Consider the following 14,177-nt stretch of genomic DNA (forward strand, 5'->3'; position numbering starts at 1 on the left):
AACTCCCTAAAGAGTAGCAGGCTGGGTTCTTCTCCAAGGTACACCTCACAGAACACTTGAAAGTTACAAATGTTTGACACGGAGTTGGGTCCAATGTCTTGAGGTCGCAGATTGAAAAAGTGCAGAACATCTCTGAAGAATTTTGAGCCAGGAGGAGCAAAGCCCCGGCTCATGTGGTCAGCAAATATGACAACCTCTCCGTCCTTTGGTTGAGGTCTCTCTTCGGACGGGTCAGGAGCTCGGTAGGACATGACCTCCTTCTTAGGCGGGTAACCCGTTTTTACGAAGTCATCTAAGGTGCTATCAGTAACGTTGGATCTCACCCAGTTGCACGTAATGGGCACTTTGGGAGCCTTGGGCGGCATTGTGGAAAATGGAAGCCTATGACAAAAGAGAATTCCCGGTTCAAATTTAAGCCGGAGGAAGATTTCAGTTTAGTATTCAAGATGGCGGTTCATGAAGGGGCCTAATGATATATGACTAACTGTGTCAGGTTATCTAAGCCGCCGTGGATATCTTAAGCAATTTAAGTTATTTAACTCTATTGTGAGTGAGCCGGAGTCACAAAGCAGGGTCTCTTTTAAGCCGGCGATATGAGCCGCCATGGCTAACAGATGCAGTTTTTTGTCTAAGTGTTGCACAAACAAGTTCCACAGATTGCAGAGATTACTTTGGATCAAACGGTCGGCCAGAAAGGAAAAATTTCTAGACCTAAAAAACTGATACGGAGGAGTTCATAAGCTCTAAATGAGGTCTTTTTCGGGCAAAAGGGATCTACTAGCATAAAAATGGGTGAGAAACTGCTACCGCAGGGAGTCTGTACCGTTTTCGGATCAAAAGGAGCCTCGGTGGAGGAACTGTGAAGAAATCGAGATGAAACTACGAAGAACAGAGAAGAAGCATGGAACCCTAATGCGAATCTACTGTACGGAGTAGCAACGACTTACTGGTGCTGATGAGCAGCGGAGGTCGCCGCCGTTTCTCTAGACCGGTTCAGGATGATGCAGCGGCCGAGGCTGAGGAAGACGAGGGGCGCGGCGGCGGCGGCGGAGCTCGAGCTCTGGGGCATCAGAGGAGGAAGACGATGGATCGAGAAGAGTGACGAAAGGCTTATGGGCCGGGCCTATTTATAAGGGACGGCTGGTAAATGGGCGCGAGAAACGAGGAGGCTGAAGACATGATTATCTTGCCGCAGAAACGCCTCGATTTTCGGGATGGTCATTAAGATAAGATCCGTTGGGATATGACAGAATAAAAAATGAATTTAATGGAAGATGACGTCATGGAGGGTTACCAAGAATCCAGAAGATGACATCACGGCGGGTTATAACCTTCGCACGAGCAGAAGCCGGAAGATTTTCTCTTAAAGGTATTGAAGATTGACATGAACCGGTTCAAATCAATCTGGGGCCTAATGTTGATGATATAACCATTAGAGTCATCCGCCCAGGAGGGGCCGGGTTGCTTAGCGCAATGCTCATCTGCACGTTGCTTAGCTTTAAACCTTGAGGAATAGTGTAGACTGCACGGAGCTATGTGCAGTGAAGTTTGCACTATTCCGAAAGGCTTGAAGCTAATTAACGAGCATTGTGCCTCTTTTTAATCTTTAATAACTTATTACAACTCCGGACTTCTTGTGTTACGGCAAAAACTGGACGTACTTCGTGTACAAACTGGACAATCTCTTTCGAAGTATCAGGGTTTCTGACGAGAACTCATCTGTTACATGGGCACTTCATTTTTTTAAACTTATTACAACTCCCGACTTTTTTGCGTTCCGTACACACCATTCAAAGCGACGTCATCAATTTTCAAAACTTTCTGACATCATTTGCTATTTTTAGTCATTTACCGATTTGTTTAGAGAGCTAAATGTCTGTGAAATTGAAAATCACTACAAAATGAACTCTGAAAATGTCGAAACTTGGCATGGTTTCATCATTTCACCCACATAGTATGTGCAAAAGAGTAGAGATGGTTACGGCAAAAACTGGACGCACTTCGTGTACAAACTGGACAATCTCTTTCGGAGTATCAGGGTTTCGCACGAGAACTCATCTGTTACACTGGCACTTCATTTTTTTGAACTTATTTGAACTCCAGAGTTTTTATGTGTTCAAAATGCACCATTCAAAGCCACATCATCAGTTTTCAACCCTTTCTGACTTCATTTGTTATTTTTCATGCATTTACTGATTATTTTGAGCTATAAGACCCTGAAATAGAAAAGCATTTCAAATGAACTCTGAAAAGGTTGAAAGTTGGCATGGTATCATCATTTCACCCGCATAGCATGTGCAAGAAAGTAGGGAGGGTTACGGCGAAAACTGGATGCACTTCGTGTACAAAACAGACAGTCTCTTTCGAAGTATCAGGGTTTCATACGGAAACTCGTCTGTTACAAAGGGATTTCATTTTTTTTGAACTTATTTGAACTCCAAAGTTTTTCTGTGTTCAAAATGCACCATTCAAAGCCACATCATCAATTTTCAGCCCTTTCTGACTTCATTTGTTATTTTTCATGCATTTAATGATTATTTCGAGCTATAAGACCCTGAAATTGAAAAGCATTTCAAATGAACACTAAAAAGGTTGAAAGTTGTCATGGTATCATCATTTCACCCACATAGCATGTGCAAGAAAGTAGAGATGGTTACGGAAAAAACTAGACGCACTTCGTGTACAAAACGGACAATCTCTTTCGGAGTATCAGGGTTTCATACGGAAACTCGTCTGTTACAAAGGGATTTCATTTTTTTGAACCTATTTGAACTCTAGAGTTTTTCTATGTTTAAAATGCACCATTCAAAGCCACATCATCAATTTTCAACCCTTTCTGACTTCATTTGTTATTTTTCATACTGATTATTTTGAGCTATAAGACCCTGAAATTGAAAAGCATTTCAAATGAAATCTGAAAAGGTTGAAAGTTGGCATGGTATCATCATTTCACCCACATAGCATGTGCAAGAAAGTAGAGAGGGTTACGGCAAAAACTGGACGCACTTCGTGTACAAAACGGACAATCTCCTTCGAAGTATCAGGGTTTCATACGGAAACTCATCTGTTACAAAGGGATTTCATTTTTTGGAAATTATTTGAACTCCAGAGTTTTTTTGTGTTCAAAATGCACCATTCAAAGCCACATCATCAATTTTCAACCCTTTCTGACTTCATTTGTTATTTTTCATGCATATACTTATTATTTGGAGCTATAAGACCCTGAAATTGAAAAGCATTTCAAATGAACTCTGAAAAGGTGGAAAGTTGGCATGGTATCATCATTTCACCCACATAGCATGTGCAAGAAAGTAGAGAGGGTTACGGCAAAAACTGGATGCACTTCGTGTACAAAACGGACAATCTCTTTCGGAGTATCAGGGTTTCATACGGAAACTCGCCTGTTACAAAGGGATTTCATTTTTTGAACTTATTTGAACTCTAGAGTTTTTCTATGTTTAAAATGCACCATTCAAATCCACATAATCAATTCTCAACCCTTTCTGACTTCATTTGTTGTTTTTCATGCACTTACTGATTATTTCGAGCTATAAGACCCTGAAATTGAAAAGCATTTCAAATGAATTCTGGAAAGGCTGAAAGTTGGCATGGTATCATGATTTCACCCACATAGCATGTCCAAGAAAGTAGAGAGGGTTACGGCAAAAACTGGTGCACTTCGTGTACAAAACGGACAATCTCCTTCGAAGTATCAGGGTTTCATACGGAAACTCATCTGTTACAAAGGGATTTCATTTTTTTTAACTTATTTGAACTCCAGAGTTCTTCTGTGTTCAAAATGCATCATTCAAAGCCACATCATCAATTTTCAACCCTTTCCGACTTCATTTGTTATTTTTCATGCATTTACTGATTTTTGTGAGCTAAATGACCCTGAAATTGAAAAGCATTTCAAATGAACTCTGAAAAGGTTGAAAGTTGGCATGGTATCATGATTTCATCCACATAGCATGTGCAAGAAAGTAGGGAGGGTTACGGCGAAAACTGGATGCACTTCGTGTACAAAACAGACAATCTCTTTCGAAGTATCAGGGTTTCATACGGAAACTCGTCTGTTACAAAGGGATTTCATTTTTTTGAACTTATTTGAACTCCAGAGTTTTTCTGTGTTCAAAATGCACCATTCAAAGCCACATCATCAATTTTCAACACTTTCTGACTTCATTTGTTATTTTTCATGCATTTACTGATTATTTGGAGCTATAAGACCCTGAAATTGAAAAGCATTTCAAATGAACTCTGAAAAGGTGGAAAGTTGGCATGGTATCATCATTTCACCCACATAGCATGTGCAAGAAAGTAGAGAGGGTTACGACAAAAACTGGATGCACTTCGTGTACAAAACAGACAATCTCTTTCGGAGTATCAGAGTTTCATATGGAAACTCGTCTGTTACAAAGGGATTTCATTTTTTGAACTTTTTTGAACTCTAGAGTTTTTCTATGTTTAAAATGCACCATTCAAAGCCACATCATCAATTCTCAACCCTTTCTGACTTCATTTGTTATTTTTCATGCATTTACTGATTATTTCGCGCTATAAGACCCTGAAATTGAAAAGCATTTCCAATGAATTCTGGAAAGGTTGAAAGTTGGCATGGTATCATGATTTCACCCACATAGCATGTGCAAGAAAGTAGAGAGGGTTACGGCAAAAACTGGATGCACTTCGTGTACAAAACGGACAATCTCCTTCGAAGTATCAGGGTTTCATACGGAAACTCATCTGTTACAAAGGGATTTCATTTTTTTAACTTGTTTGAACTCCAGTGTTTTTCTGTGTTCAAAATGCATCATTCAAAGCCACATCATCAATTTTCAACCCTTTCCGACTTCATTTGTTATTTTTCATGCATTTACTGATTTTTGTGAGCTAAATGACCCTGAAATTGAAAAGCATTTCAAATGAACTCTGAAAAGGTTGAAAGTTGGCATGGTATCATCATTTCATCCACATAGCATGTGCAAGAAAGTAGGGAGGGTTACGGCGAAAACTGGATGCACTTCGTGTACAAAACAGACAGTCTCTTTCGAAGTATCAGGGTTTCATATGGAAACTCGTCTGTTACAAAGGGATTTCATTTTTTGAACTTATTTGAACTCCAGAGTTTTTCTGTGTTCAAAATGCACCATTCAAAGCCACATCATCAATTTTCAGCCCTTTCTGACTTCATTTGTTATTTTTCATGCATTTACTGATTATTTGGAGCTATAAGACCCTGAAATTGAAAAGCATTTCAAATGAACTCTGAAAAGGTTGAAAGTTGTCATGGTATCATCATTTCACCCACATAGCATGTGCAAGAAAGTAGAGAGGGTTACGGCAAAAACTGGATGCACTTCGTGTACAAAACGGACAATCTCTTTCGGAGTATCAGGGTTTCATACGGAAACTCGTCTGTTACATGGGCACTTCATTTTTTTCAACTTATTACAACTCTAGACTTTTTTGCGGTACACACCATTCATAGCGACGTCATCAATTTTCAAAACTTTCTGACATCATTTGCTATTTTCAGTCATTTACCGATTTGTTTAGAGAGCTAAATGACCGTGAAATTGAAAATCACTACAAAATGAACTCTGAAAATGTCGAAACTTGGCATGGTATCATCATTTCACCCACATAGCATGTGCAAAAGAGTAGAGAGGGTCACGGCGAAAACTGGACGCACCTCGTGTACAAACTGGACAATCTCTTTCGGAGTATGAGGGTTTCAGACGAGAACTCATCTGTTACATGGGCACTTCAATGTTTTTTAAACTTATTTGAACTCTAGCCTATTTTTGCGTTCAGTATGCATCATAATAAAACAGAAAATAAATACAATAGAAAAGGCAAAAACTATATAAAAAAATTACTCAAAAATAAATAGCAGAAAATAAATAATGCATACAAAAAAATTATATAATTTTTTTATATTCACAAAGAAACTAAATACAGGAAATAAATTACTCGGAAATAAATAGAAGAAAATTATATAAAAATTTGTTGGGGCACTGCCCAGTGGGCGTCCCAGACATAGGGTTTGCAAATACAGGCCCACAAGGGCCAGCAGGCTCACACGGCAGCGCGCCGAAGTTACGCCCAGAAGCCTGCTATAGAGAGGAGTTCGAGACAGCAGCCGCGCCGGGGCTTTTAAACTGGTGCGGGCGCCCCTCGGCTAGCGAGGTGGGACTAAACTTGCCCGCACCGCTCCTGCGCCAGCACACCCCTTTAGTATCGGGTCGTGGCTCCAACCGGTACTAAAGGGGGGTCTTTAGTACCGGTTGGAGCCACCACCCGGTACTAAAGGGGCAGTTTCCCGCCCCTTGGCCTGGCGAAAATTGTCCTTTAGTACCGGTTGGTGGCTCCAACCGGTACTAAAGGCCCCTCCTATATATATGGCACTTACGAAATATTCAGTTTCATCGACCACCACTTCTTCTCCAACTACTTCGCGCGACATCGCCTCCGCCGCCGCCGCGCCGTCGCCCATCGCGCGCCGCCCTCGTCGCCCCCGCCACCCGTCGTCGCCGTCACCGCCGTCGCCCCCGCCCCGTACCACGTCGCCGTCTTGATCGCGCCGTCGCCCCGGCCTGCCGCTCATCGTAGCGCCGTCCCCGTCGCATCGCCGTCTCGCGCCGCCGCCCGTATGCCGCCGCCCCCCGCTCGTACACACACACACATACACATATTGTTTTTACTTATTTTCTGTTTTCTGTTGTTTAGATTAATGTTAGATAAATTACGTAGATAAGAATGTTAGAATGTTAATGTTAGATGAATTATATGGAAAATATGTTAGATATTAATGTCAATTTTAGATGAATTAGCTAGATATTAATTAGGTATATATATGAGATTTGAACTAGTTGAATTAATATAACTAGTTTATTTTTAGTAGTAAAATTAATAGAACAAGTTTATTTTTAGTAAGAAAATTTAGGTATATGAGATTATTTGAACTAGTTGAATTAATATAACTAGTTTATTTTTAGTAAATGCTTAGTTGAACTAGTTGAATTAGTAGAACTAGTTTATTTTTAGTAAGAAAATTTAGGTATATGAGATTATTTGAACTAGTTGAATTAATATAACTAGTTTATTTTTAGTAAATGCTTAGTTGAACTAGTTGAATTAGTAGAACTAGTTTATTTTTAGTAAGAAAATTTAGGTATATGAGATTTGATGATCTAATTAAAATATTACTATATATATAGCTACTTTATATATTTTAGTAAGAAAATTAATAGAACTAGTTTATTTTTAGTAAATTCTTAGTTGAATTAGTTGAATTAATAGAACTAGTTTATTTTTAGTAAGAAAATTTAGATATCTGAGATTTGATGATCTAATTTAAATATTACTATATAGAACTAGCTACTTTATTTTAGTAAGAAAATTAATAAACAAGTTTATTTTTATTAAATGCTTAGTTGAATTAATAGAACTAGTTGAACTAATAGAAATAGTTGAATTAGTTGAATTAATAGAACTAGTAAGTGTTTAATGTTTCAGTATATGAACATAGGGAATGTCGTCTGACGACGAAAAAGATTTCATTAAGTGCGAATTTCGTGAAGACCAGCGCGGCCTGTGCGACAGAAATTTCCTTGTTGATGATAGGCGCTTTAGCATCAAGCTGGATGAGACCTTCGAAGTGGATACAGTAAGTCACAACGACAAGTCTTTTTTCGTAATTAAGCATGACTTATATATGCTTCATTTGCTTCAACTTATAATTTTAAATTTTCACTATTCTACTAGCGCATCCCCTGCTATGCAAGAATTTTTGTCTTGGATAAGATAGGTTTAAGTGCTATGGAAACTATGGAGGTAAAGAGAGTTTACCTGAAGACCGAGCATGGTTATACTTTCAACGTCAAATTATACAATGCAGACACGTACACCTATTTTGAATGCAAAACTTGGCAAGCACTATGCAAGGCTTATGCATTTGAGCCTGATATGGTTATCACCTTTGATATTCGTCCGGAAGATGATATTGAAGGTAATAGAGACATCTGGGTCGATGTGCAGACGCCTCCAGTTCTACCATTATGTGAGTTTCTCAACCATATTTATGTCTTTGATATTGTTTATTCAAAAATAGTTGACAACTAATTTCTATTGACAGCTTATTTCCATTCAAGCAAACATGTCCGGCGCTTGGTAGACAGGACCTACTACTGTCTCAGAGCTGAACTAAACTGCGAGGAGATAAGTCATTATGTTTCATGGCTTGAGGATCTTGATGCTGTTAAGAGAAATCATTTTCCTGAATTTGAAAATCTTAGTACTCAAAATGTGCGACCAATAGTGATCGTATTGAACTACGGTCACATGTATTTAGGAAAGATGGTAAGATTTTTACTATTAGTCCTCAGTGCATCTTTTGCATACATATTTTTCAAGCTAAACTTTCATTGCTAAGTATATTAATTACTATACGATGTTCTTCAACAGGGACTCCCGATGACAGTTGTGCCTCAGTGGATCGAGACTAAAGGTCGCATGTCAATAGTTAGCTTACGGGCCAAGATATCCTACAGTGCACATGAGTGCATTCAGGATTTCTGAAAGCGATGAATGCTTAATAGTGAAAGATTGGAGCAAAATTGTTAACGATCGCAGAGAAGTACTAGGGGGCAGCAATCAGAAGCGCATCCCACGATTAGGAGACAGGTTCATCTGCATGCTCCAATATGATGAATCAGGAGAGCTATACATGTTCTATGCTATTTTACCTGAGAGAGAGCAGCAGGAGTGATTTAGCTAGTTATCATGCTCTTAGTACTTGTTGTCCTCTAATGCGTGTCCGTGTTCTTCGTCCTGAACTTAATCTCATAGAGTGATTTGCTTTTGTGGTGTTATGAACGCTTATAATATCATGACCATGTTGAACTCAATGATATCTTTGCTAGCTAGTATATACTGTTGTTGGTGATGATATGATGCAAGAGCTTTTATATTAATATGATGATGATGATGATGATGATGAGTTATTATATCATTTATGAAAGAAACCGCATATTAGTTTCAACCGCATGAAAATAAAAATTAAAACCAAAACACACCCAAACATTTAGTACCGGTTGGTGTTACCAACCAGTACTAATGTCCTACACGCACCCGGGCCTGGCTCGTGCCACGTGGTGGCACGTTAGCGCCAGTTCGTGCCGAACCGGTACTAAGGGGGGGGCTTTAGTCTCCACTCTTTAGTGCCGGTTGCAGAACCGGCACTAAAGGCCCTTACGAACCGGCGTTAAAGGCCCATTTTTCTACTAGTGCGTGTTGCTGCTCTTTGTGTTGTTGCTTCTGTCTTTGGGGCGTTTGCGGTGTTGTGGCTCACGGTAGTCAGGCATATCGTACCAGCGCTTCGAGGTGGATGTACTTTGCCAGAACAAAGCATGAATGCCGGCAACCTTGTAGCATCTGCAGTCTGCACGTCCCCAGGTGCATCCCTTTCTCTAATCTGTTAACAATCCCAGTTCAGTTTGGGTCCCTAATGTGTGTGTTCTTCTCCAATGCATCGTCTTGATTCTTCATGTGATTGCTAAAATGCTAGCCAACAGATTGGAAGTATGCATGTGCCTGCTCTTTTTAGTTTGAATCAATCATCCTTATCTTTTGGGATCCATTTATGGTTAGATTACTGAAATATTATTTCCTGTGCTTGCTAGATTAATAAGTCGCCACACCAAGCGAGTTGTGCGTATACTGGGTTGTAGTTGAATTAGTTTAGTGTCTATTCTATGAACGATGTCAACTATGCCTTTCAGTAGGGGTTTCGAATTTCCTACTTACACTGGTTCAGTCCCTCTGATGGCTAGAGAAATGAATCCTGCATGAAACTGGTCGACGGCTTTGAAGTATTTAGATTGAAGATTATGGAGATCATTTTGGTTGAGAACTAGAACTGAATTAAGCTAGAAATACGCTACAACACTTGGTGTAGGATTCAATATATCAGATGGAATGGTAGATGTTAATTATTCAAGGTGGATGGTCCACTACAACTATTGCTTACATGATTCATTATTGGTCAGTTGCATGCTTTGTTAGTCGATTGGGTATAGGGGTCATTCAAGAAAATAAATGATAGAGGAAAATATTAACCCTGTAGTAAGTTTGATTGAGACAACTTCTCTCTAATTATTTGCAAATGTTTGAGATGTTTATGGACCTTTATAGGGTGAATTGGTGAAAGTGAATATTTATGATTCCAGAGCTCATGGTCTCCATTTTTGTTCACATGTTTCATTATATAGGACATTGCCCGTGCGTTGCAACGGGGCATAAATATTTTAATGATGAACAACAATCTTGTGAAACAAATATTACCTTCAAATTTCTCATACACATCAAGCAGCATCAAATTTCTCATGCACATCAAGCAGCATCGAAGCATACACCTCCGTGGAAGCTCCGATCGGACAAACCCAAGTTGATGACATATACATGCAATATCAAAGCTAGAACAAATAGTAATCAATTATGAGACAAAGCACATTGTAGCAAAATCTAATACTGTTTACTCACAGCCATATTGCTTAACTTATGCATCACCAGGAGGGCAATTGATTAGTTCCTGAAGGCACTTAACGTGGTTTCATTGGCACGCAAAATAGTGAGAACATTCTTTCTACCAGCTTCAAAAACCACGTTGCATAATGCCATTCATTCTTCCATCTAGCAAGTGTGTGGAAACACTAAGCTATACTACATTATATGGTATTTGATAAATCCAGTTACGAACATGGAACATAAATTTTGACTTTTTATAGTTGTCCCAAAAAATTCACACAATTTATATGTTGCAACACATAGAAAGAGAAAGCATACGTTCAGAACCAATATTTATCACACCAAAATGGATGTAAATAGAAACATCACTTTTTCTTGGAACAGATGTAAAATTCATATTACAACAGTCATCTAATTTCCTAAATGGACCTACACAGACCAGGAAACAATTTTTGCTTCCCTAGGGAATCTTCCTGAATTGTTTCTTATATTTCCATTCCTCCTAATCTCCAGTTCTGTACAAAGCTCTTCAACTGCACAAAACAGAAAAAACAAAGAACACAATTACATGATCAACATAAGTCGTGTGTTCTAATGGAAAGCGCCGTAATGCAGCAATATAATTCTATGCTGATTACAGCAGAAGTTGCAATATAGGTCGACAAAAAAGCAAGTTTCAAGCACCTGGAAACAGATTATAGTACAAAATTTTAGCATCCTTGAACCACTACATACTAACACAAATTAATTTATCAGTGTTCATGCACATAGAACAAACTGTGTTGCCCACTATAGGTTAGGAAATTAAAGATGAATACTTATTAGAGTGTAACTGACATGTTGAAAGATCCTGCGAAGTTTGAAATTAATCGCATAGATACTGCTGATCCTAAAAATTGAATTGCAACGAAAAGGTGGAATACAAGTAGAGGAAAATAACAGAGATTTCAATGGGCGGGCATGGCCGAGGACATGACAGCTTCAACGCCACACCACCTTCAGTACAGAGATTTTGTTTGAACTGTGGCGGACTCTGTACATGGTCCAGATTAGCTCATAATGAACACTATTAGGTTTACCTCTCCAATTTCTGCTTGCTGCAGCTTTTGTGCTTATGAAGAGGAGCCTCAAGTGTTGCTCATGGCCCCAAGAGTTTTCATCGCAACCCATCTCGAAGAACAGGGCAAAGAGATCAAACAACTCATCCAGTCGACATAAACTATATCTCAAACCTTGAATGCAGCTCCACTTTCCGAAAATCACTGACCAGTTCACAAGGACATCTCCAGGCCTGAAAAGGCTGAAAAATACAAGCATATAATAAGTTTCTATGCTCAGCAGTAAAAATACAAGCATATAATAAGCAATCACCAGATAACTTACTTCTCGCCAAGCAGATTTGAAGCATGAAATTTCTGCCCTCATGGACGCGCCATGGAGAAGAGTAAATTCATTAAACACTCGTACCTAAATGAAAGCAGGAATTTGAGCAACAAAACGGGCATGTAGAAAAATATCTCAGCGACTGCGAACAATTGATCAAAAGGCATGACTTACAGTGGATAGACTGAGGTCTCGGCCGTGCATAGATTCTACCCAGTAAAATGGCAGCAACACGCCAAGAACAACGACAGTTAAGGATCACATCTGTCCATACATGGTCCATACTCCCTGAAATCCTGGAAGAACAAACCGTGAAAAGTTGAAATTAGGAGTAAATAACATATCAAAAGAGTTCACAAATAGAAAGGAGAAAATCCGATATCTGTACAAAGACAAAATTATGTTTCCGTATCATAAACTCTGTACATCCAAATCGCTAGGAAGATCCTCTGCTGGGCTACTACTGCAAGGACATCCAGCATTCTGCTCGTACTTTTAAACACATGAACGAATCAACATGTATGCACTGAATGAAAATATCCTCATGAAACAAACCAAAGGGGGATGAAAAGCAGATCTGAGACTTGAGGAGAGAAGAAATATCATACTGATGTACAATCCAAATAACCTAAACCTGAAAATAGAGAATAGAACCATGTATGCATACTTGTACCCTTTCTGAATCATTAAATACACCATAACTATTTTAAATTTATTCGTTTAGCAATTAGGACACCGTACATAGAAGTAATTAATTACCTATAAACATCAAAAGTTAACTAAACAGTAGGCTATTTACATGGACCAAATCAAATTTGTGACTGGTTTTAAGGTTGGAATTGAACACTTGCAGACATAGACGACTCAAATCAACCTTGACTAATCAATAAACAATCGATTCCAACATACGGAGAAGAATCTAAGTTTCTTGTGAGGCTTCATCTAGGAACAATATCATTCCCAATCAATGAAGAAACACGTCACACCACTTACATGGGGCCGAAGAGGTTCTGGCGGAGGTGCCGAAGACATGCGAAGGCGGCCCCGGAGGTGCTCGGATCTGGCTGATGCAAGGGTCCATAGCGCGATAGGGAAGGCAGGGGCTCAGGGGCGTCGCCGTACAGCCGATGGTGGGGGCGGCGAGCAGCGATTGCTAGAGATGTGCTGGCCGACGAGGTGGAGATGGTGGCTGCTTGGGCCTCCAGCGGTGGCTGGTCTGACCGGCGCGGCTGCGCGGTTGTGCCCCTGGTCGGGGTAGGGAGGGCAGCGGAGGAGGTCGTCGGGCGGCGTACAGGGGCTGCAGCGGCCGGTGGAGGACCACGGGTGGACCAGCGCGGCGGCGAGGTGGTGCCGAGGACGGCGAGCGATGGCCGAGGAGCTGAGGGGCGGGGTGGGGAACTGGGGATGAAGCCGACGCTAACCCTACACCTAGCCATTGTGTGCGTGTGTGTGTGTCGATGAGAGAGATGTGGCCCATGTGGGCTTTGCGGGGCTTGGCCCATGCGCGCCTGCGCGGGATGAGCGACGACGGACGAAGATTGCGAGCGACGTAAGAGGGGAGACGGAACTTTATGTTTCTTTTAGGTAGTAGAGAGTAGAGATACCAAGTAGTATATTTATGTCATTTGGTCTGTTCTGTATTTTGTAGCAGTTTTTACTTGCAAAAAAATAAATAGCAAATGAAATTCCAATTAGATATGTATGCACTGTTCTAAAAAAGGCCATAAACTGATTGTGCGGTGCACTTGGTATGGTCTGTGCCTCCCTTCGCCGCCTCCCCATACGACCAGGTAGAGGAGGAGCACGGGCCGCAAAGACGACGAGGTGGCCGAGCTGCCTGTGGCGCCGTCGCCGTTCCTCGCGAATCAGTAGGAGGTGTGCTGGCCGCAGAGACGGTAGAGATCTCTTTCGCTCACTCTCTCGACGCTATAGGGGAGTGGCGGGCCAAGGTGCGCTTGCCGGCGCCGCCCGCTGACCGGTGGATCCAGGCGTACCCTCTTCGACGACCTCTCGGGCACGTCACCGCTGGCGACGGTGAGGACCATGCACTCCATCCACCATTGGCCACCAGCAGTAGCAAGACGAAGGTGCCGCGGCGGGGATAGCTCGAATTCGCTCGACAGGAGGAGAGCGGGATGCAGAGACGACTATCCGCGGCTCCGTCACCGTTGCCATTTATATCACAGCAGATAAGGTCGACGATCTTGGTTTGGCCTATCTCTTGCGCTTTTTCTTTGCCACTTCCATATTTACATTTTGCTGTT

The 14,177-nt window shown here is 40.9% G+C and overlaps 1 protein-coding gene across 1 annotated transcript; it reads right to left on the minus strand.

Moving 5' to 3' along the window:
- Positions 1–10,788: 10,788 nt before the first annotated feature.
- On the minus strand, positions 10,789–13,349 carry LOC123076317 (atherin-like). Its single transcript, XM_044498633.1, has 4 exons — positions 12,907–13,349; positions 12,088–12,209; positions 11,914–11,997; positions 10,789–11,830 (listed from the first exon to the last, which is right to left on the minus strand). The coding sequence occupies exons 1-3, from the start codon at positions 13,347–13,349 to the stop codon at positions 11,984–11,986; spliced, it is 579 nt and encodes a 192-aa protein (XP_044354568.1). The 3' UTR covers positions 10,789–11,830; positions 11,914–11,983.
- Positions 13,350–14,177: the final 828 nt, after the last annotated feature.

The sequence above is a fragment of the Triticum aestivum genome, chromosome 3D (genome assembly GCF_018294505.1).
Source record: "Triticum aestivum cultivar Chinese Spring chromosome 3D, IWGSC CS RefSeq v2.1, whole genome shotgun sequence".
NCBI classification, from domain to species: domain Eukaryota; kingdom Viridiplantae; phylum Streptophyta; class Magnoliopsida; order Poales; family Poaceae; genus Triticum; species Triticum aestivum.

Bases quoted from the DNA above. Each gene is read 5' to 3' on its own strand.
- LOC123076317 (XM_044498633.1), bottom strand. From the start codon at position 13,349: ATGGCTAGGTGTAGGGTTAGCGTCGGCTTCATCCCCAGTTCCCCACCC. The intron at 12,210-12,906 runs GTAAGTGGTGTG...TTGTTCTTCCAG, and splicing joins CAGAACCTCTTCGGCCCCAT to GATTTCAGGGAGTATGGACC.